This window comes from Taudactylus pleione, unplaced genomic scaffold (assembly GCF_031769625.1).
Source record: "Taudactylus pleione unplaced genomic scaffold, aTauple2 ptg000336l, whole genome shotgun sequence".
In the NCBI taxonomy this organism is placed as follows: Eukaryota; Metazoa; Chordata; class Amphibia; order Anura; family Myobatrachidae; genus Taudactylus; species Taudactylus pleione.
In genome coordinates this window covers 2260112-2285154 of record NW_028284737.1, presented here as the reverse complement: position 1 = coordinate 2285154, position 25043 = coordinate 2260112, and the positions used below count along the sequence as shown (strand labels likewise).

Below are 25043 nucleotides of genomic sequence, written 5' to 3'. Positions count from 1 at the left end.
AAGGCGCCACAGGTGGAACAAAGGGCGGCTGAATGCGGAGAACACCCTGCATAAAGGTGCGCACATCCGGGATTGTAGCAATCCTACGGTGAAACCAGACAGATAGGGCCGAAACCTGTACCTTCAAAGAAGCAAGGCGAAGCCCATGATCTAGTCCCGCTTGCAGGAAGGCGAGAATCCGAGACAGACGAAACTCCCGCGGTGCATAACCTCTCGGTCGACACCACTGGAAGAACGTATGCCACACGCGATGGTATATCCTCGCGGAAGACGGTTTCCGAGCTCGCAACATGGTACGCACCACAGAGCTGGAAAACCCCCGGGACCTCAGCATGGCCGTCTCAACAGCCACGCCGTCAAAGACAGCCGAGTCAGGTCCGGGTGAAGGCAAGGACCCTGAGACAGAAGGTCCGGTCGTAGCGGCAACCGCAGAGGAATGTCCACGGACAGACCCTGAAGGTCTGAGAACCAGTGCCGTCTGGGCCACGCGGGAGCTATCAACAGGAGCGTCCCTCCTTCCTGTTTGAATTTCCGGATTACCCGTGGAAGAAGGGAGACCGGAGGGAACAGGTATGCGAACCGGAACGTCCACCGGACGGACAGAGCATCCACCAGAGACGCCCCTTCGTCTCTTGTGCGAGACCCGTACACCGGCAACTTGTTGTTGTGCCGGGACGCCATGAGGTCGATTTCTGGAAGACCCCACCTGTCCACCAGTAGTTGAAAAACGTCCGGGTGCAGGGACCATTCCCCCGGATGAACGTCCTGGCGACTTAGAAAGTCCGCCTCCCAATTGAGCACTCCCGGGATGAAGACCGCTGATATGGCCGGAAGATTGCGCTCCGCCCAAACCAGGATCCGAGAGACCTCTACGAGAGCCGCCCGACTGCGAGTTCCTCCTTGCCTGTTTATGTAGGCCACGGTGGTAGCGTTGTCCGACTGGACCTGCACCGGGCGACCCTGGAGAAACCGCTGTGCCTGCTGGAGATCATTGAAGACCGCACGGAGTTCCAAGATATTTATTGGAAGCTCCGCTTCTGTCGGCGTCCACCTGCCCTGGAACAAGTGTGGACCCGAAACTGCTCCCCAGCCCCGAAGACTGGTGTCCGTTGTCAACAGGACCCAATTTGGAACCCAGAACGGACGTCCCTTGTTGAGGTGGGTCGTCTGTAACCACCACGTAAGGGACAGGCGAACCTCCTGGGTGAGCACAATCGTCTGGGACTTCAGAGACTGAGTCAGCCCGTTCCACTTGGAGGTCTGGAGTGAAACTGGGCGTATTCCACCATGTCGAACACCGACACCATGGAGCCCAGTAACCTCATCGCCGAGTGTAAGGACACCCGGCGGCTGTGCAGACAACTGCGCACCCTTGACTGTAAAGCAGAGATCTTGTCCTCCGTCACGAAGATCCTTTGCTGTCCCGAGTCCAATAAGGCTCCAAGATGCAGAATCCTCCGAGACGGGATTAGAGTGGACTTCTGCCAGTTGATTAGCCAGCCGTGCCGTTGCAGCAGTGCAATGGTCAGGTCCAAGTGGCGTAACAGGAGCTCTGGAGATCCTGCCACCAATAACAGGTCGTCCAAATACGGCAATATGCGGACTCCCTGCAGCCGCAGAGAAGCCGCCATGACCGCCATCACCTTGGTGAAAACACGTGGTGCTGTTGCCAGGCCAAAAGGTAACGCCCGAAACTGGAAGTGGTCGCTGCTGATTGCAAACCTGAGGAACTGTTGATGGCGCCAAAGAATAGGGACATGCAGGTAAGCGTCCTGTATGTCCAATGACACCAAGTAGTCCCCAGGTTCCAGCGCCAGAATGATGGACCGTAGGGTCTCCATCCGAAACTTCGGGACCCGCAAAGACTTGTTGAGTGCTTTGAGGTTGAGAATCGGACGATATGACCCATTGGGTTTCTGTACCAAAAATAGATTTGAATAGAAACCCTGGCCCCTCTGGGAGAATGGAACCGCCACTATAACTCCAGCCTGGAGCATAGTGTGCAATACCTTCCGCAGCTCCGTAGCCTTGTTCCGGTCTGATGGGAGACCCGTGGTGAAGAAGCGAGCCGGGGGTCTGTGCCGGAAGGAGAGGGCGTATCCGTGGGAAACCACCTCCAGAACCCAAGTGTCTGTCGTAGTGGTCGACCAACACTGGGCGAACTGTAGCAGGCGGCCTCCCACCCTGGGATCCCCCAAAGGGAGGCCCGGACCGTCAGGCCGCAGGCTTGTCATCTGGCTTGGGGGCCGGACGTCTGGTACTCCATGCCTGCTTCCGGGGCTTGACCGATTTCTTAGGGCCAGCCTGTCGAGGAAACGACTGTGGTTTGGGCCTGCCCTGGGCCCTAGATGACCGAAAGGACGATGGTCCCGAACCAGGAGCAGCAGCGGCCGACGGGAGACAGGCAGATTTGGCTGCCGCCAGCGTGGCCACAATCTTATCCAGATCCGGACCGAAGAGAACTTCTCCGGTAAACGGCAACGCTTCCAGACCTTTCTTGGAATCTGCGTCCGCCTTCCAGGATCGCAGCCACAAGGTGCGACGAGCAGCTACCGCTGCTGAAGAAATTCTAGACACCAGAGTACTAATGTCTAGAGCCGCCTCGTTGATGTAGGTGGCCGAATCACGGAGATTGCCAATCAACTCCGCCTGATCGGCCGGACAGTCTGATTCAAAAGAAGCCTCTAATGAATCCGCCCAGCGCTCCATCGCTCTGGCAACCCAGCAAATGGCCATAGCCGGCCGTGCTGCCCCCCCTGCAAGGGAATAAGCGGACTTCAGGCAGATTTCTACCTTGCGGTCCGTAGCATCCTTAAGGGAGGACATGGATGGCATCGGCAATGTGGCACTACGGACAAGACGGGTCACGTGAGAATCCACCTGTGGAGGGGATTCCCACTTCGCAAAATAATTATCCGCGAACGGATAAGCCACCGCCAGGCGTCTCTGCGGCTGGTATCTTTTGCCAGGTTGTTTCCACGCCTCCTCTAAATGGTCCACCAACTGACCCGAAAGAGGAAAGACTGTGGCATCGCCCTTCACATCTTTGAAAAAGGCATACTTAGATTTAGCCGCTGGGGGAACTTCGTCCTCAATCACCAAGGCTGTGCGGACCGCCCGAATAAGTCCAGGAATATATACTTTGGACTTAGCATCAGCGTCCTTAGTATGGAGAGGTTCCTGATCGTAAGGATCTAGAATCTCCCCATCATCAGACGTCCCTTCGTCATCCTCATAAGGAGCGGACAGAGACGCCACCGGCCTTTTATGAGACCGCATCACAGACTCCCCTTGCAACACATCCGACAAGTGCTGTACAGAACTCGTCAGGGAGTTAACCCACGCTGGCTCCTGAGAACCCGGGAGCGGGGAAATAGGGAGACTGTGGGGTACCACCAATTGTCGTGGGAACCCCTGCATGGGTGACGACACCACAGACTGCTGGGACAAACCCATCGGAGTAAACGCGGGCTGCGGAGCTAACTGGCCCACTAAAGCTGTTAACGCCTGAGCGAAACAAGCCCAGGGCGGCTCCTGTACCGGTGCTGTAACCGTAATAGGCCGCGCCATGGACAAACACTGCCGGCAAAGGCCCTCCGCGCTACCCTCCCCCTCCGCTAACGGTACTTTGCACGTGGTACACTGTAGCCGGAGGGGAAAATCACTTTCAGACATGATGGCACCACGTATGTGACCTCTCTCACCAATTAAGTATTAAATAGGCGAGAGACCACCCTGCAGCACCGCACCGCAAGGGCTTTAGCAGAAAGAACAGGGACAGTAATAAAGCTGACAGTTTAGTAGAAGAAAAGATTACAGGCAGCAGCGCTAGCACAGTCACATACAATGCAGAAAAATAACAATTCCTGCACTAACAGCGCTGATCACTCAACTACACAGACACAGGGCCTGGTAGGACACAGCGCTGCATACACAGACCTGACCACAGCGGAGGAGAGGTATGCGGGGGGACCCAGACCACGATGCTTCCGTCCAGCGCTTCCAGCAGCGTTCACCATGCGTTCTGGAGAAGATGGCCGCCGAGGAGCAGAGAGGAGGCTGGCCTGGGGGAGGAGCGCTGCCACAGGACCAGTCGGCAGCATGCAGAGAGGGCTGTGTGCAGCGGGGGAGGCGCCGGCTGTGAGACAGGGAAGGCGCGCTCCCCTGGCATGCATTTAACCCCTGGGACGCCGCAGCGCTACCGCTCTGCTGCGGTTCGCTGTCCCAGGGGGTAGTGGAAGCGCAGGTTGGTCGCCTGGCTCCACGCTGCAGCCAGTCCCCAGGGAGCCCCCTGCCTGGGGACTTAGGACCATGTGATCAGCGGGGACCCACCGCGGGACCCCGCTGCTTACCTCTGTCCCCCTTGAATCCGGCCATGGTCCGGAGCATCTGGGGTCACCGCTAGCTGTGACCCCAGACGCCCACCAGCATCCCCGGATCAGTACCGGCGTTCTGGTACCGGCGGGGTGTAGGGAAGACAGCATGGACGTCAGGACTGACTGTCCATGCTGTTCATCCAGTTGTGCAGCCACAGCTGCATGAAGAATAAGCTTCAGGGGCTCTTCTAGCCCCCACTCCAACAGGTGCACCCGACTCCGGCCGGGCACCAAACTAAACTGAGGTGCCTTGGCCCGGGGGCGGGGTATAGGAGGGGGACCTAGTGCATCCTGGGAGGCTGAAAGCTTAACTCTTTGGTGCCCTGCGACTGACGTCACACCTATACCCCAAGGTATCCTGTGGATACCCTATGGACCCTGAAGTAGAAATATCAGAAATAAGAGCTTGAATTTCACGTCGGAACTCACTGGAATCATAATTTATACGTATGAGAACTATATATATTTGCAAATATATATCTATATGATAAAACGTATGTTGATTGAACTTCTATCTATATTTATAAATATAGTAAACATATATTATTGATGATTCAATCTTCAATAATTGGCACCCCAAGTATAAATATAACATATAGAAAAGATTCCTCAACACTGTGTAGAGTGTGAATAGAGGTTGTAATATAACTAAAAAATGCAGCCATAGCAATCCATGCCTCACACTTAAAATTATGACAGCGTAAAAAATATTATGGCCCAACATAGCACAAAAATATACAGTATGTGGAGGACATAATCGTAAGTACAGCAGTACACAATGTATTAACATTTAACCTGAAAAATCCAAGCAAAATCATTTTAACATGGTCTTACGCAAATACAGAACTGAAAAACATAACCTAATGTAAAGTAAAAAACAATGCAAACTATCGACATTTAACCTGAAAAGTCCAGTCAAAGAACAAAGGAGCAATACTAGCCTGTAGTTAACCTGGGATTCAAGCAGTGTGCCAATCAGGTGCCGGAGGGCTTCGACGGGGAGAGGCCACTAGATGACGTAGCGTCTCAGGAAGCTATGATGCCTAAAGTCTATAGAAGTTCAAAGCTTTGCAGGAGAGTTATCTTTGATAACCACCAACTGAAAGGAAAAACAATTTGTATCTGATTAAGTGGTTCCAGAGGGCTGTAGTGATTTTTATCAGGTCGCATTCTCAACGTGGATGGAGCCAGATCTTGGAACAATTGTAACTGAGAGTCCGAGTAGGGGACAGAAGGGACATTTTGAACCAAGGAGATAATTTTATCTTTCACTATGAAGTAAAGGAACTGAATGACAATATACTTGGGAGGCTGATGAAGGATTAGTTTCAGCAGGAGAGCCCTGTGAGCACAGTCTAGATGCAGTAAACCTCTGGTGAGGTCAGGATCTAAAAGCAAAAATAGACCCTCAAGAAATTGCGGAAAAGGTGGGGCGTTTTACAGAGGTGATAAACCTATAAAAACCGTAACGCAGATGTCCTAAGGTGAGCTAAGGGTGGACAAAAACCCTCACGTTGAGCAGATGTGAGGTAGATACAGTTTCTGGAATATTCCTAAAGCTGATGTTATAGTTGCCGATTCTCCATATCCCCTAGATTAGGGGTGTCAAACATGCGGCCCTCCAGCTGCAGTGGAACTACACATCTCAGCATGCACGGCTACATTTTTGCTATTACGACATGCTAAAACTGTGGCACGCATGCTGGGATATGTAGTTCCACAGCACCTGGAGGGCCACATATTTAACACCCCTGCTCTTTATAGGATTCAAACTCGGATTTGAAGTCTGTATATTCTTGATCCAAAACAATAACGTACCGACAGACCTCGACCAGCTTCTGCTCAAGTGTATTAATGCGGGATCCAAGCTCCATAAATTCTGACCATAAGTCAGAAATTATAGAGCTCAGTTCTTCAAATTGGATTGTTCTTTTGACCATGGTTACTATAGCTTTGGCTGTCAGAGGGGACATTTGATCATCTGACTCCGAGGTAGTCCAGGAGTAGTAAGAGTCGTCTTGGCATGGTAGCCCGCCTTCTCCAGTGCACTTAGGATATTAGGTTGAGGAGTAGCACAGGGTTCTATGCAACATTATAGAAGTGGTGGTAGGAGGACAATAATAGTCTCAGAACTTTACGAACACACTCTGGAAAAACAGGATTTTGGTACTTAACGATAAATCCCTTTCTCCGATTCCACTGGGGACACTGGAGTCTCAGTACAGTGGGGTATAGATATGGGATAACCGGGAGCTGGCTCTTTAATAAATTTGAAAAGTAGCTGGCTCCTCCCCCTCTATACCCCCCTACAGGTCAGTCTTAAGAAACTGTGCCCGAGAAGAGCTGGAAAATAGAATTATAGAGGAGAAGAGAAGCTAGAACATACACGAACAAACAAGCATAAATGCAAACAAATCAAGCAGACCTTGAAGAAAACGACTGTCCAAACCTGGAAGAACAATAACAAATGCAGGTGGAACAGCGCCGGGTGGGTGTCCAGTGTCCCCTGTAGAATCGCAGAAAGGGATTTATCGGTAAGTACCAAAATCCTGTTTTCTCCTTCATCCACAAGGGGAACACTGGAGTCTCAGAACAGTGGGGACGTCTCAGAGCTCCCATCTCGGACGGGAGAGCGCTGAGAACCCTGCAAAACCGCACGGCCATACTGTGAAGCAGATGCCGCAAATGTGTCAAAACAGTAAAACTTTGCAAAAGTATGCCAGCCTGACCAAGTGGCCACCCGACAAAGCTGAGCTAGGGAAACACCGCGGACAGTCGCCCACGAAGGGCCCGAGCGCATAGAATGCGCTGTGATTGAAGTAGGAGGTTGTTTCGATGCAGCCAGATAGGCCTGTCTGATAGTCAGATGAATCAGTCTTGAAATAGTTACCATGGAAGCTGGCCAGCCAGGACGCGCCATATCATATCGATGTGTGTACAAACAGTGTATCCGACTTCCGGATATATTTTACCTTACCTTAGGTAAAAAAGATAACTGCATACGGAGCTCAGTCCTATCCTCATGAAAAATTATGTAAGGTGGACGACAAGAAAGCGCCCCTAACTCCGACACACGCCTAGCAGAGGCGAGCGCCAAGAGGAGAACCACTTTCCAAGTAAAAAATTTTAATTCCACAGTCTGTAAAGGTTCAAAAAGGGAAGACTGGGTAAAGGGGAGGACCAAATCCAAATCCCATGGGGCCGTTGGTTGTACAAACGGAGGTTGTAACCTGATAACCCCTTGTAGAAATGTCTGGACATCCGGCAATAATGCTAGTCTCTTCTGAAAGAAAATCGACATGGCCGATACCTGAACCTTCAGAGATCCTAAACGAAGGCCTGCTGATAAACCAGCCTGTAGAAAAAGATGCAGCCTTGCTATCTTGAATTATGATGGTGGCGAACTCCGGCGTTCACACCAACATACATACGCCTTCCAATACGATGATAGTGCTTTGATGTAACTTCCTTTCTAGCCCTCAGCATAGTAGGAATCACCCGTGAAGGGACACCATTTCTTCTTAAGATAGCCCTTTCAACAGCCACGCCGCCAAACGAAGCAGCTTTAAGTCCGGATAGATAAATGTACCCTGTTGCAGTAGATCTTCCTGCAGAGGAAGAGGCCACGGGTCGTCTATTAGCAGAAGACATAGGTTGGAATACCACGCCCATCTGGGCCAGTCTGGAGCCACCAACAGTACCTTTACCTTTTCTCGTTTGATTCTTTGAAGCAGACGAGGAAGGAGGGAACAGGTAAACAAACTGAAACCGCAAAGGAGTTGTAAGAACATCCACTGCCACCACCTGTGGATCTCTTGTCCGCGAGCAGTAAAGTGGCAGTTGATGGTTCAACCTCGACACCATTAGATCTACCTGAGGGAGACCCCAATGCTGAATCAGTTGTTGAAATATCTGTGGATTGAGCATCCATTTTCCCGGATGAATGTCTTGTCGACTTAGGTAGTCAGCCTCCCAATTTTCTACCCCTGGGTTGAAAATTGCTGATATTGTTACCGCAAATTCCTCTGCCCAGAGAAGAATGCGGCTTACCTCCCTCATGGCGGACCGACTCTTGGTGCCGCCCTGTCTATGTATGCCACAGCTGTGGCATTGTCGGACTGCACTCTGATTGCATGTCCCTTCAACAGAGGATGTGCTACCTGAAGAGCATAGAACATGGCCCTTAGCTCCAGAATGTTTATGGGCAGTACCGCCTCCAGACGAGTCCATCGGCCCTGAAAGTGTCTTCCCAGAGTCACTGCCCCCCACCCTCTCAGACTGGCATCTGTGGCGGGGAGAATCCATTCCCACATTGCAAACTGCTTGCCTGCCAGTAGGTGAGAGGAATTCAGCCACCAATGTAGAGATATAGATAAAATTACTGAAAATCAGGATGCGCTGATGTCAACAACAATAATCTGATTAATAATATCAAACTGAGTACTTTCCTTAGTACAGTAGTTGTTTGATTCCTTATGAGGTAGATCTTTCTTGAATGGTGGTATTCAGTCACATGCAAAACATAACATATTGCCAAAACATTGTGTGATATTGTAACTGAAATTCATTTTCATAAAAATAGTGTATTATACACACTTCAATAAACAATCAATATAAAAAAAAAGACACTGAGAAAAATGGGAAATTACCAGCAGTCCCTCTAATAAGGGCCAGTAGATCTGTCCGGATAACCTCTCCTTGGTTCCTTATCAGGGGGTTACTCTGGTGTTTCCGGAAATACACAGTAATCCTGTCACACTTCACCTACGTGCTTCGGGAGTGGCCTCTCCCTTCCTCAAGGCTGCGTGACAGGAATCCCTAAACTCAACCCTTAAATACCATATGTAACAAGCTCTTCCAGGTCATAGTGCACTCTATGTACAGGTATTTTTGTAATAAATATTCATAAATAAAATTATCACAAATACATAGTCCTGTAGTGGGATAGATAATCCACACTTTATATTTGACAAATTTCGCTGTAGTAAAGTACAAGAAAAAATATTAAAAAAATATAAGGATTAACATTCTGCCGGACCGGAAGTACATCATCACCCACTTCCGGTTGCAGCGATGTCAGACTGTCCCGCTAATAACTTAATCCTCGGGCATCTACAGGTTTCTATTAAATGGCACTTCCTTTTAGTAGTTAGTCCGCTGTCCCCACACAGTCGGACTTCTCAGTTTGCGCCGTTCATCTGATGGATCCGCATACTTCCTGCATTTAAGACGCATGTTGGACCGCATCTATTTCCGGTCCAGCACCCATCTCAGAGGTAGTGAGCCCGGATACTTCCAGTATTTGAAACGCACATTGGGCTGTATCCTTTTCCGGTCTAGCAGCCATCTTATGATTGGTAGGTTCTTTTAGTTATCGTCAGCCATGTTTTGATTGGAATCCACCTCTCTGGCTCTTTGATGTAGCTACTTTAAACGGGGAAAAACACAGTAGGATTGGTCTTATTGGTTTTCAAATGGGAAAAAACAGCACTTTTAAAGCACCCTTTTCCTATAAGGAAAATTAATAAATATTATTTAAAAACTCCTCTATTCCGTTTAATTCTATATAGGCAGTAATAGACAGTAGTGATGATATATGGGATGTATCTAATATTACAAATATATATTAAGATGTATGAAAATGGATAAAAATAGATATAAATAAGTAGAAATCGGAATAGAAATAAGAAACGAGGAGAGGTTATCTGGACACCTCCACCTTTAAGATCTACGGGCCCTTATTAGAGGGACTGCTGGTAATTTCCCATTTTTATCAGCATCTCTTTTTATATTGATTGTTTATTGAAGTGTTTTTATGAAAATACATTTTGGAGTTACAATATCACACAATGTTTTGGCAATACACTATTTTTATGAAAATAAAGTTTGGAGTTACTAAAGTACTAAGGAAAGTACTCAGTTTGATATTAACCAGATTATTGTTTTTGACATCAGCGCATCCTGATTTTCAGTATTTTTATCTATATATCTATTTTCTGTAATTTTGGGTTGCAGCTACAGCATGTGTCAGGTCGCCTGGGATTACTCCAGTAATTTTTATACCAAAGGAGAGATGTTCGAGTCCTGGGTGACAGTTGAACTCGCTGGTGAAGAAAGAGATGACCACTGAGAGAGGTGGTCCAATTGGAATGGACGTGCATGGAACCTCCCGTATTGGATGGACTCGAACACACAGGAGTCGAATACACAGGTGCACAGACAGCCTGCGATGACACAGAATCAATTGCACCACGTGTTGGATGGAGGTGACCTTCTCCTGCGGAAGAAACACCATCTGCTCCCCCGGTGTCCAAAATCATCCCTAGGAAAGGCAGACGCTGAGTAGGCTGTAGATGAGATTTTTGGAAGTTCAGGATCCATCAGTGTTGTAACAGAAGATTCTGTGTTATCCGGATGTCCTGAAGTAATTGAGTGACTGACAGAGCCTTGAGAAGTAGATCGGGACGATGGTAACACCCTGGATCCGAAGAAGGGCCATCATTACAGCCATGACCTTCATGATCACTCTTGGTGCTGATGAAAGACCGATGGGTAAGGCCTGAAATTGAAAATGAGAGTCACGCACCGCGAACCGAAGTAATGCCTGATGAGGGGTCCAAATGGGAATGTGGAGATAAGCATCCTTTATGTCCAAGGGCACGAGAAATTCGCCCCTCTCGAGACCTGCAATGAAAGACTGCAGGGACTCCATTTTGAACTTGAAGGTCTGCAAATAAGGACTGAGATGTTTCAAGTTCAGAACGGGTCTCACCGAACCGTCCGGCTTGGGTACTACAAACAAGCCGGAATAAAAGCCTTGACCCTGCTGATGGATAGGGACATGTACTATTACTCGAGAAGACAGTAGCTTTTGTATTGCTTCCTGTATTACAACCCGTTTGTCCGCTGACGCTGGCAAAGTGGTTGTGAAAAAACGTGGAGGAGGTTGGATCTGGTAATCCAACTTCAACCCCTGAATAATGATGTCCCGGACCCATGTGTCCTGGCATGACTTGATCCAAACCTCCAAACCTCTTGGAAATTGTGAAGGCGAGCTCCCACCCTGGAGGCCCCCAGGAGAGAAGGGAGCGCGTGATGTTGGAGGCTTAACTGAAGACTTATCATGCTGGGAGGAGGATGCAGTGGCTCTACCTCTGCCTCTGGAACCACGGGAGATAGTGGGAGCTCCTCTGGCACGACCCCTGAATCTCCCTGGGATACAAAAGGACCAAAAGGACAGTCCAGCAAAGGGATTTTGAGGAGCAGCAGCAGCAGATGGGAGATAAGTGGACTTACCACCTGTGGCTTGAGAGATCCACTTATCCAGTTCCGATCCAAACAGAGCTTCCCCTGTGAATGGAAGAGCTTCCACGACTCTCTTAGGTTCCGCATCCGCCTGCCATTGTCTCAGCCACAGGGCTTTGCGGGCTGAGACAGCCAAAGCCGAGGATCTGGAGGAAAGACTACAAATATCTTTTGAAGCCTCCCCAAGAAAGGAAGCAGACTCTGCAATCTGTTCCGCTAAAGGAACCAGATCCTCCATCGGAACACAAGTCTTAAGGCCCTCGGCAAAGCTGCGTAGCCCAAGCTTCCACAGCCTTGTTGACCAACAACTGACTGGTGCGGGTCGAAGAGACACACCCGCTACAGTGTACATAGACTTTAAGGTAGTTTCTAACTTCCTGTCAAAAGATTCCTTTAAAGAAACTGCTCCTGGAACAGGGAGCACTGTCTTTTTAGACAAAACGTGACACTGAAGGATCCACTGAAGGAGAAGTCTCGCATAATTTCCTGCTGTCTATAGGAAAGGGATAGGAGGATAAAAGTTTATGTGAGATCTGAAACTTCTTATCTGGGTGTTTTCACGCTGAGGTAAGGATCTCGTCCAATTCCTCAGACAGTGGAAAGGTGGCTGCTAGTCTTTGTTTCTTATTAAAGATAGACGGCCTAACATCCACAGGATCCATGTCCTTAACATGTAACAGCTGGTGTATTGCTTCAATCAGCACCTCTACACCCTGAGATACAGGCTCAGTTTCCTCTGGCGCCTACTCCTCTGTTGGGTCCTGTACCTCTCCCTCCTCTGTATCAGGCATCTTGTCCTCTTCCGGATCATCCCACATAAGGGGATTCAGTATCAGTCTCCTAGGAGGGACATTAAAGGATGATGCCATGGGAGGTACCTGGGCTGACATAACTTTTGTGAGTTCTTCTACGGACCTGGCTAAAGAACGCGCCCAATCTGGTTCAGAGGGGGCAGACTTCTGAGATTTGGCAACCTCTCTCTCTCTCTGCGAGAAGCTTCCAGTTCAGCAGACAGGTGTGACATGACTGATGTAAATTGATCAGCCCAAAGAGGTTGCTGAGGTGATACAGGAGTCTGTGACTGCAGCACATTTTTTACACAACAGGGAAGTAGATGATGGTCCCTGTGTAAATTTCTCTGCACAATTTTTGCAGGAGAAAGTTTTGTGCAGCTTTTGACACTTTAGAAGTCATTATACCAAAGCACTGGCCACACACACAAACAGACAGAGTGAAGGGACAGTGGGACACACAGACTGTTTAGTAAGAAGTGATAAGGGCACAGAGGTAGATATGCTTTTACCCAGCCCAACCAGCGCTGATACAATGACAGCACGCTGTGTAAACACAGTCTAATTTACCCTTCAGTAGCCTGACGCCACTGTGCACTCAAGTCCAGGCAGATAGGACAGACTCTTTCCGCTGTCCTCAGCGTCTTGCAGCAGCATGCATTGTTAATATGGTCGCCAGCCTCCTTCTGGAAGCGCTGGGGCTGCTGGGAGGGAGGAACCGAAATCAGCGTTAGGCACCACCCTTCCCGCCCCCCGCTATGGCGCCCGATAACAGCGCTGAGCGAGCTGCTTTAATGATGCCCGCCTTACAGTATTCCTGGCCACCCTGCTACTCGGGGTGCCAGGAGTCACTAACCTTGTTGCTGCAGAGTGCTGCCAGCGGCCGGTATGCTAGTGGGGGACCGCGACGTGTGCCGCACGCAGCGCACCTAGGTACCCCCCAGAGACAGTGGTCTCTGTAGCTGAAGACCCCAGCGCACACCGCAGGCAGCAATCACAGACTGCAGTGTCTCCCCGGCAGCTCCAACGATGCAGACAGGCAGGGGCAGTGAGCTGCCTGTGTGTCCTCATATGCTGATCGAGGATCTTTATTTTAAACAGAGAGCTCTGTAGTAGTGAAACCAGCTCACTTGGTAGAAAATTAAGACTGACCTGTAGGGGGGTATAGAGGGGGAGGAGCTAGCTACTATTCAAATTTATTAAAGTGCCAGCTCCTGGTTATCCCACATCTATACCCCACTGTACTGAGACTCCAGTGTCCCCTAGTGGATGAAGGAGAAAATTACAGATGAGATATAGCCAAGGGGGGATAGTCACAAAGATCAGTATTGTAGGGATAGGCACAAATAAACAGATGTATATGTTCCACCCCTGCCCCATAAATTATTAGGCAGTGAAATTTATTGCAGGCCTGGGCAGCGTAAAGGGGAGACTAAGAGTCCAGATGGCAGCCAGTGGCAGAGTTGCATATGAGATCCAAAGTCTCAAGTGCAAGGCTCATGGGGCACAAACAATGAGTTGAAATGTCACTGCCCAGAAGTGAGATGGAGATGTGTACAGACCACCACAAAATATTTACCATAAGATAAATAAAGAGATATTGGCCCATAATGGCAAGGAATGGGCCCATTAGCACAGCAGCAGTGATAATGAAGGGTGGGCTATGAGCGTTCGGGAGATCACTCCCAGCAGAGGTGAGGGGTAGCCAGACCATACTTTTTTCGGGGGCACTCAGGTAATCTCAGCAAAGTCTCCAGGAAATGCCTGTGTGACGAGAACGAGGTAAGATAGCTGCTCTAGTTTAGAGGCAGGGAGGAGGTAGATAAGTGCAGGGAGATCCAGGTATGATGGTGAGTGGTAGCCCAACGTGAACTCTCACTGCACAGCTGGGCAGTTATAGATGCTCATAGAAAGTCTCCATCCTCAGGCATTTGGAGATTGGAGATGGAAGGGGAGTAACTGTGCAGACTGTGAAAATGGCCACAAACTCCAGGCAGTTGTAAAAAGGAGCAGCCAGGAAGGAGGATCCACATAAGTCAGCCACAGCCCACTAACTATTGGGGAGTTCAAGAAAGAGAAGAGCACTCATCCGACAGCTGGAAAAGAAGACTATGCGGCCAGTGTGTGAAGCTAGGGAGGCCTTCAGAATGCATTCTTACAATACAATGCAGTGACGGCATTCTTTCAGTGCATCCTTACATATGTTCTGCACAGTCAACAGATATCTGCAGATCAGTCGATCTGCAGACATATCTATCAGGTGTGTACCCAGCTAAAGTGACTCCTGATCACAATGCAGTCACAGCAGCAATTGCGATTGATCCAGACCCTCTCCTGGAAACCTCAGATAAGCCACCAGACAAAACAATATTATCTGTCCTACACTTAAACAGAAAGGACAGGAAAAAAAGAATTTGGAAACAGGGTGGAGTGGTCTTATGTACCTGCTGGGGGCATGCCTTCTTTACCTGCCATGACATGGAGTAGGAGAGTAACCCATTCATTAACAGGAATCAGATTTAGGTCCATATTCAATTTGAGGCGAAAAGTCAGTTTCGGCGAAAAAGTATCGCGGGTGACGTCATTTCGCCGTATTCAGTTTCAGAGACTTTTCGCCTAGGCGGAAAGTCAATGCAATGGACCCGGGGGAAAAGTTTCGCCAACGAATAGCAGGTGGAAAAAAGTGCAGAATTGGTGTTTTGGGGTGCAACGTTGCGGGAACCCCCGTGCAGCCTTAAGACAGTCCCCCAAAGGTAAAATGTCAGAGAAAAAAAACTTAACATCGCAAAATAATACTTTTGTTTTGGGGCGAAAAAAAACAAAGTTGGGGGACAAAGTTAAAAACTAGCGAAATAGACTCCAGGGGGGTCCCCAAGTATGCCCCAAGTGTTTTTTAGATTGCAGGTGCTTGCGGAAGGTGGATTTTTCACAATTTTTTTAAACTACACTTTAGCAACTTTTAAATATGCTCACCCCCCCCCCATTTTCAGGTACCCAAAATTTGCTGGGACTAGTTAATTTCTACAAAAAAAATGCTAAATGCTATTCTTCACCACTTCTGCAAAGACGCTAATTAGAACCTATTGAGAACATTTAAGTACCCCATGTCAATGCATCTTTTGGGGGGTGTCAGGCTGATTTCCTCAAATCTGACAGGACTTTTCACCTGTTTAAGTTACGCCGGGTCCCGTTTTCACATCCTTTCAAATTGAATAAGGGGATAAGCGTGGCCGCGGGCGATACTTTTTCGCCTGCAAAACACGCGATGTAGGAGAAAAAGTATCGCGGGTGCAAAACATATTGAATACGGGCCTTAGACCACTTTGTAATAGCCTCTCAAGTTGCAAAATGTTTGTGGTCATCCTCAATGCTAGGATACACAATGGAAACTAGTAAATCTCTTTGTAAATCTCACGTGCATAATGAATATACTGAATGAATAAACCATAATAGTGCATCAAAAATAAAAAAAAAGTATTCAAGTTGATGTTTAACTGCTTTTTAGAACAAACAGCTTATCTGTAATAATGCATAGACTGTATATTTATATCAGAATTAGGGTGTTGCTGCTATGTGTGCAAGGAGTATTTTGCAATTGTATGGTCCCTTCCACCAGTTGTGCAGTCCTTGATCAGCTACACGCAGGTAGGTAGCAGCAACGTGCAGTGCAGTCAATGGCTAAGGAGGCACACATGGAGATGGGTGCTTGTTTAACCCCCTACTCACTGTAACTCTCCCCTCACTACACTAAGAGGGGAATTCAATTAGAGGCGAAAAGCCATATTCGCCTGTTTTTTTTTGTGAAAAATTTGCCTAAAAAAAAAATTCGCCAAATTCAATTCCAGGACAATTTCGCCTAAGTGGAAACAATTCTCCAAAAATGATTCTCCAATCAATAGCTGGTGAAAAGAAATGCAAAATCTTTATTTTGGGGTGCAAACGTGGGGAAACAACTCAGACCCCTTGGGACAGCCCCCCAAAGGACAAATACGCAAAAAAAACAGAAACTAAAACCTAAGAACACCCCAAAAAAGACATGTAATTTTTGGGGTGAAAATGTAAAAAGTGGGGGGGATAACCATTAAAAGTAGCGAAAAAGACTTCTTGGGGGTCCACAAGTATGGGTCAGGTGTTTTTGGGATTGCAGGTGCATGCAGCAGATGGATTTTTCACGTTTTTTTAAAATTCACTTTAGAGACATAAAAACATGCTTGCACCCATTTTCAAGCACCCCAAATTTGACAGGACTACTTATTTTCACCAAAAAATACAGCTTTATGCCATTCTTCACCACTTTTACAAAGACGCTAATAGCAAGCAATTTACACAACTTAAGTACGCAAAATAGTTTTATTAGGGCTATTAGTACACATCTATATTGATTCCCTATGTTAGAGCATCTTTTTCTGGGGTACAGACTGATTTCCCCAATTCTTTCAGTACTTTTCACCTGTTCCGCATTCACCTATTTCCTTTTTCACCTGTTATGCAATTGAATTAGGCGAAAAGCGGGGACGAGCATGGAATAAATTCGCCTCTGAAACAGGCGAATAAAGCGAACAGTCGGACAGGCGAAAACTTCGCCTCTAATTGAATATGGCTCTAAGCTTCAGTGTCCATTGATTCTTCTCATATCTGCATCACTGTGTCTTCTCTTGCTGACTGAGCTCCGATCTCTAAACACTGCAGTGCACTTCCTGGTCACATGACACATCCAAGATGTCCATCAGTGCTCAAGGCATGCCCCCCATACTAAGAGGCATGACTCTATTAGCTCTCTTTCTGTGCAGCTTACTGCCCGTGCTCTGCAAGCAGTGTCCGATTATACCGAAGCGAGGATGAGCAGTTGCTGCCTCATCTTTCGTTTCCCTGCAGTCCTAGGGAGCTCTACAAAGCTGGTCAGTGTTAACTATAAAAACGATTAAAATATATAACGAAGATGTTTATAAGTTATATATATCTTCATTGTATTATTTGTATAATTTTTTGTATTCTATATATTATTCTAATAACTTTTATATCAAATCTCAGGAGTATGACAGGGGAGACTCTGCTCCCTGCCTACCCTGACTGCATGTCCCTGGTAGGTAGATGCCAAGACTGCATGCAGTAGTTCTTGTACTGGCAATAAAGGCCTCATCTGTCATGGCTCTAGGACAGACTTACACTTCATGTCTACCTTGCAGTGCAAGACCCAAAGGTAGGGCTTCAACAGTACATACCTCCAGTTCAACCAATCGGAAACTACATAGTTAGCAAAGATGAAGAAAAAAATAAAGCCACAGATTCATCAAATTCAGCCTTTCATAAATTCTAGTTGCGCGGATCAAGAGGAAGGCAAAACCAAACTCCCAGTCTCTTTCGGTTGCCAAGTTAAGATGGCCATACACGGCAACCGACATGTATGGGCACGATATCGTACCTGATATCGTGCTGCGCGCTCCCGCGTGGTCGTACATCGCATCCCCAGGTCTTCCTGCAAAACCATCTGACCTGGGATGCGACGTACGATCCCATTCAAATGGTGGAGGGGGGAGCTGGCATATCGTGCGGTCTGCGGGGTCTGCACGAATGCCAGCAGTGACAGCACGATCCGTCTGCTGACGGATCGGCAGTCGCACTACACGGTGCATCGCACCGTGTATAGTCAGCATTAGTCTTACTGGGGGTGGAATGCCTTTCTGTCCTCAATAACAATAAATGACCTTAAGAAAATCACCCCTAATATTCTTTACTAATTCTAGCTACAGATACTATTTATTGTACGAAAGGCATCCAATCCATATCGTTATTGACTTTGCCATGACAACCTCATCCTGTAAGGAATGTTTCAAAAAAGCAATGTTCTCTATCATAGCTGCTATGACCACTGCACAAAACAAGTTACAAACTTGTTTACCAGTTCTAACAAAGAAAAGTGACAATTGTTAATGGCTGCAATTTATGAACAACTATCAACCATGCTCCAGACTATGTAATTTCCTATTTAAATGCATGTTTCATTAAAATAGATAACCCTGCCAGATGTAGATTTGTAGATATGGCTTAGACATTTAGATTTCAGATCACCAACCTGAGCTGGCTGTGTAAATTGATTATAAATACGACCATGTCAAAACGTGGACGGAGGTGAGCTTTTTCAGGTACTATAGGGAGGGACGTAGCCATGTGACTGTAAAACACAAAAAATTACCACACAAAATTAGACATACCTTAGAAAATGTTAGATTACTTTAAATACAACAGCCATCTAATATGCAAAAATCATTTAGTGTTATGTGCAATTCCACTGAACTAGTTAGAGCAGTGGTTCCCAAACTGTGCGCCGTGGCGGCGCTATTACAGGGGTGCCGCAGCTGGTGGTACAGTCCGGTCCCAAATTAGATTATTTGGCACTGCACATTATTAGACTGGCTGCACGCTGCTTTAGTCATAGCAGCCTCGGCATGTGGCCATTTGCACAGAGACTCAGGGCTGCTGTGCAGCAGCTGTCTGCATACTAGAGCTGGTAAAAAGTACACTGTGTGCAGCCCACCCGTGCCCCCACCCTGTATATACTGACACTGTGCAGCCCCACCACTGCCTTCATCCTGTTTACATGTGCTTTTACCCTATGTAGACTGGCATTGTTTGGCCCACTTGTGTCAATACCCTCTATACACGGGCACCAGGGATGGATCCGCGGTGAAGGGGGGAGCGATCAGGACGATCGGCCCCCATACCACCACCCCATAACAGACAGCTCCCTGTCAGGCTAAGAGCGCTGAGAATTAGAACAGCAGCTTCTCTGCTGCTGCCCAGTCATAAAAAACACAGGGATGTGCTCACGTCTGGCTGCATAGGGAGAGAAAGGCGCCTCTGCTCCAGCACTGTAAGTAAGAGGCCGCTCTGCCTGCAGGCTCCCTGGGACCATCACACTTCCCACTGCTGCTACCATTAATCGTGTGCTGCTATAGCGCAGCCTGGTAGTAAGTGGCATACTATGGATCGGTTCAAGTGAGCAAAGTTTCATTACCCACCTAGGAAAGTTGTCAGGTACCTATCAGGCTTCATTACAGAATGCTTATCAATCTGCCAATTGCTTTGGAAGAAAGCAAACAAACATTCTGTTGTTAGACATTTTATATCTTTTCTCTACCCACTGGCCTAGGGGTGCCGCAAAAAAATTCTTAGCCAATAAGGGTGCCATGAACTGAGAAAGTTTGGGAACCACTGAGTTAGAGATGAGATTTATTCCAAAAATAAACAGGAGCTGCAACACTATTGCTGACTTGTTGCATTACATTTTATTGCTCAGCTCTAACTGAATAGAAAGATTTAGGGCCTTATGTAGAGTTGAACACAATTTAGCTGCATATGGTCCTAATCTTTGTGCATGCAGAGTTGTACGCATCCCCGCAAGCAAGCCATACCCTATCCTTATGCCAAGTTTAATTCCTATTAGTGCAAACTTACACCATGGTGCAGAATATGAGTGAGAAAGCATCCATAGTTACATTTCCATTAACTCTGCATCACACATGATTCCATCGACACACCTGCTGTGAACTTTGACATGAGAACGCCCCTTTATAGCCCATTTGCATGTACTTGTTTGCAGGTAGCTATGTGACTGAAACGCATAAGAATCTGCATTGCTTGGTTCCGGGGGAATGCACAGTTTGAAAAGCAGCAAGATACGCTCTGCATATGTTCAACTCTGCTTCAGGTCCTTAGTCATTAAAGAGGTAGGAAGCCAAAGGCTGCATTGATAGATTTAAAGTTTATTATTTCACAGATAGTTAGCAACATTAAGGTGAGGGTTGGGTATGCGATCCCAGCGCCCACAATGCCGGCAATCAGAATCCTGGCAGCATAATCCCGACGCTGGAAATCCCAATGCATGCAGGTAAATATCTTAACCCTTCCCCTAACCATACCCCACCTCTCCAGCAGCCTACTCCTAACCCTCCCCACCTGCAGCCTAACCCTATCCCTAGTGCCTAAGTCCTAACCCTAATATTTACTGTTGGGATTGCAGCAGTTGGGATTCTGGCGCCAACATTGTGTGCGCCGGGATGCAGACTACATCCCGACGCGAGTTCCAATTAATTTTGAAATTCAGGAAAAGGGGGTCATGCTCACATAATTCATGAGGGCACCACCAATAACCTTCTACTCCCATAAAGACCATTTAAGTGTACCTGTTGGAGAAACATATTGTGATAGGAGCACTGGAGAAGTTAGGATGGCATATGTGTGTGTCCCAGATTACTGTCATATGTATTTTAAACCCCCAGGAAAAGTCTATTTTACCAAGCAGATTTCAGTGTCGGCTTTTGGTAAAAGCCGGATAATGGGTCCTGGGGGTGTGGGTGTGAGGGAGAAGGGAGGGCTCCATCCACAGGGCCGCTTCAGGTGTTGGGCTTTTCAGCCTGAGACCAGGCTAATTAATGATTACACCTGGAAGTGGCTCATAAGAACTGTGTAGAGTTTTGATGCAGTGTCTCACACCCCCTGGGGAGAACAGACATTGAGGTTTTTGTGCGGAGACACTGACATTGGTATGTACTATGTTTGTGGTAAGGCAGTAGGCCCTGCCACATGTACAGAGGGAGTTACCTGTCTAGTTAGAGCCCAGACGGGCTAGGGTTTATTTTTATGTTTGTTTGTTTGATTATTGGTGTCACACAATAAAAACTGGTGCCGACCAGCTTGCACGAAAACCCACGACTACTGCCGTTTCCTGGCTGCTGTGTGTAAAGAGGCGTCCATCTACCCCAGGAGAGGGACCCCTACCCCGATCAATTGGTGGAGAATGCGGGCATTGCACACTGGAAATTGCAGCAAGAGGAAAAATTCTACATTTAAAATTTAAAGTGACAGACACCAATTTGTTGTGTTGGATATCAACTCGTGTTCTGTGAAGTCCATGAAGCTGGCGTCGACAGATGCTAAGAGAAGCCAGGTTTTGCTACAAACCTACACCTAAAGACAACATGGAAGACATTGTTAAGGCCTTGCTCCAATCTAACAAAACTCTGCAAGAGGCTATTAAAGCTCAGCAGGAAGCTACCAGAGCTCAGCAGGAAAATACCATAGTGTTCACTTTAGCTCCGACAGCAGGCAGGGCGCCGGAGCTAGAGAGGGCAACCTTGTGCGCGCTCGCCCGAAAAGGGGGCATGGTCATGAGAAGGGGGCGTGTCTATAAGACGCATCCTCTTTTCGTCATACTTGGGGGCGTGCCCGGCGCTTACGGACATGCCGGGCAGCCCCCAAGCGCTGCAGAAAGGGTGAATAGATGCCGGGCACATGCGCCCGGCGTCTATTCTCCGGCGGTGACCGGGCCACCGCATGTTTCTCCACCCGCGGGACACTGCGTCCCGCGGGTGAGAACGGCACCCGCAGGCTTTGAGGGCAGGACGCTTTTTGCCCTCCTCCTGGAGGGCAGGGTGCTTTTTACCCTCCAGAAGGAGGGCAGGGCGCCGCGCCCCGCTAAAACAGCCTAGCGGGAACGCTAATACCAGAGCTCAGCGGGAATCCACCAATGTGCAATTATCAGCCTTGGAGAACGCCCAGAGGGCTCAGCAAGTCGCCATAGAGGAAGCCCGCCAGGTCTTAAAAGACATGGTACAACAACTAGTAGTCTGGTCAGGAGATGCTTCCACTGGACTTCCAAATGACACTCGCTCCATACGGGCCAGTCACTTTCTGCAAAAGATGACCGAGAGTCCGAGAGTAATGATGTGGAAGAGTATCTTATGGCCTTTGAGAGAACCACAGAAAGGGAGAGTTGGCCCAAGAAACAGTGGGCAAGTCTTGTGGCACCCTTCCTGTCTGGAGAACCACAAAAGGCCTACTATGACTTGTGCCTGGCTGACGCCAAGGACTATGCAAAGCTAAAACGGGAGATCCTAACTCGCTTGGGAGTCACCTCATTTGTTCGGGCCCATCGAGTGCACCGCTGGGAGTTCCAAATGGAAAAGCCTCCACGCTTACAGATGCATGACCTCGTCCATCTAACCACAAAATGGCTACAGCCCGAGACGCTGACAGGACCGCAGATCGTGGAGTCATGATGGACCGGTATCTGCGATCGCTACCTGCATCTCTGCGCAAGTGGGTGAGCCATGCAGACCCTAAATCCGCAGACTAGTTAGTCGAACTGGTGGAGAGGTATGTGGCGGCTGAGGAACTGTTGAGTGTGTCCCACCAGGCCCTGATTCCGCAACGGCGATCTTCCGTGACTACTGGTAAGACTGTTCCAGGGGAGAAGGGTGCTGGGCGGTGGAATGAACTTAAAACTGTGGATTTGGAACCTGGGGATAGGCCAGCCAGGCCAGGAAGGTTCTTACCCCATAAGAGACTTGATAATAATGTGATACAATGTTTTCGATGTAGTGAACTTGGCCATATTGCTGCTAATTGTCCACTTACCTCTGAACCTATGCAATGTGATACTGCTTATGTCCGTCGCAGAATGTCTTTCTTTGCACAGCCTGCCTGTACTGCTGACCGACAGGCTGAGACAAATAAGTATATGTGTAAGTTTACTGTAGAAGGCATACAAGTAGCGGCTCTGTTAGATTCTGGCAGCCTGGTTACACTTATAAGAGCTGAACTGGTGAACCCCTTAAAGCGCAAGTGAAAAGCTGTTGGTGTGACCTGCATACATGGGGATACTCGGTATTATGTGACTGCGGAAGTGAACATAGAAACACAGTGTAGTTCCGCTACAGTCTCTGTGGGTTTAGTGCATGACTTGAGGTATGATATAATGTTGGGGAGAGACTTTGCTCACTTCTGGAAATTGTGGGAAAGCAGATTTGTTACCGAAGTAAATAATCCCGACCCATTTGAGAGAGTTGCTGATGCAGTAGCAGGGAAAGTTTCTTCCGTGTCTGAGAAGTTCCCTTTTTCTAGCGTGGTTGGTGAACCAGAGAATACGGAGGTGGGAAGTGTGGTTAAACCAGTTGATCATCTGTCTGATCTGGAGGACAGCAATGGAGCAGTTAAATGACCCTAGTCTGGTAAAACCAAGGGAAAATGTAAAAAATGATTGGTGGAAAATCCATAGACCCTGATAGTCCGTTGTCATGTCCTCACATGGCAGTACGCCAGGATTTTTTGTACGGGAGACATCCAAGGGGATTACCTGACATTACCAATGAGACATGGGAGGGGCAGTCCATTCCTTATAAAACAGTCATTGAGCCTAGGAAAAGAAAGCCAGAACAGTTGTACCATGTATATCCTATTAAACCTTGGAAGGATAGAGTAGCTCTGTCAGCCGTCCAGGCCCCTCCAGTAAACTTAGGGCCTTTGGGTCCTGAAGTGACAATAGCTAAAACCCTGTCGACCGTTCAACAGCAGGAAGTTAAGGAATTTTCTTATTTCTATATTTCTTATAGGGTTTTGTTATCAGATGTACCGGGCAAAACCACAGTCATTAAACATGACATAATCACTGACCCAGGGGTTACGATTAACCTAAAGCCCAATAGGTTACCAGAAACCCAAAAAGAATCAGTGTCTAAAGTAATTAAAAAAAATGTTGGAACTGGGTGTAATTGAAAAATTGCATAGTGAGTGGTCAAGTCCCATTGTGCTTATTCTAAAGCCTGACGGGAGTGTACGCGTCGGCAACGATTTCCGAAAATTGAACAGTGTGTCAAAGTTCAATGCCTACCCAATGCCAAGGGTGGATGAACTAATTGAAAGGCTAGGGACAGACAGATATTTAACCACTCTAGACTTAACCAAAGAGTATTGGCAAGTACCATTAACTGGGAATGCCAAAGAAAATATGAGATATGGTAAGAACTTACCCTTGTTATCTCTATTTCTACGAAGTCCATAGGGTTCACAGGATACCTTGGGGTATACGTGATGACGTCAGTCTTCAGGCACCACAGAGTTAAAGTTTTCAGCCTCCCAGGATGCATCTGGGTCCCTCTCCTATACCCCGCCCCCGGGCCAAGGCATCTCAGTTACGTCACAAGCCATAGGCCGGAGGAGGAAAAGAAAGAGAGAAGAAAAAATCTGGACACTCACAATAATCACATGGCAGTGATTTGCCCTTCTGCTCCACGAGAGGTTTCTGTCCTCCCTGAGCTCGCCTTAGGACACCTGCGTTACGGTTTGACAGGTGTACCGCCCCAGTACACCTAGGGAGACGGACAAACCGGTGAATAGAATAAAGCCCATCTGCAGTACAGGTGCGACAGGGCGGGAGTCCTGTGGAACCCTATGGACTTCGGAGAAATAGAGATAACAAGGGTAAGTTCTTACCATATCTCATATTTTCTACTTCAGGGTCCATAGGGTATCCACAGGATACCTTGGGGATGTCCCAAAGCAGTATCCTTTAAGGGTGGGGACGCTCCAGTGCTGAGAGGAAAATCCGCCGCCCGAAGGAAGCATCCTGAGAGGCAAAGGTGTCAAAAGCGTAATACCTCACAAAGGTATGGACAGAAGACTACGTAGCAGCCTTGCAGATCTGAACTGCAGAGGCACCACGTCTAGCTGCCCACGAAGGACCCACAGACCTAGTGGAATGAGCCCTCACCAAGGAGGCAACTGGAAGACCTTC

At 47.9% G+C, this 25043-nt stretch overlaps 1 protein-coding gene across 3 annotated transcripts in view; it reads right to left on the bottom strand.

Moving 5' to 3' along the window:
* The window catches only part of CENPM (centromere protein M), a 126522-nt gene that overhangs the window by 77519 nt on the left and 23960 nt on the right, over positions 1–25043 (bottom strand). For 2 of the 3 annotated variants that reach the window (XM_088443873.1, XM_088443872.1), the window contains exon 3: positions 18546–18644. The exons of the other annotated variant lie outside the window; for it this stretch is intronic. In XM_088443873.1, the coding sequence (XP_088299999.1) occupies positions 18546–18644 (99 nt within the window). The remainder of the gene's footprint in view (positions 1–18545; positions 18645–25043) is intronic. 3 annotated transcript variants of the gene reach the window in all.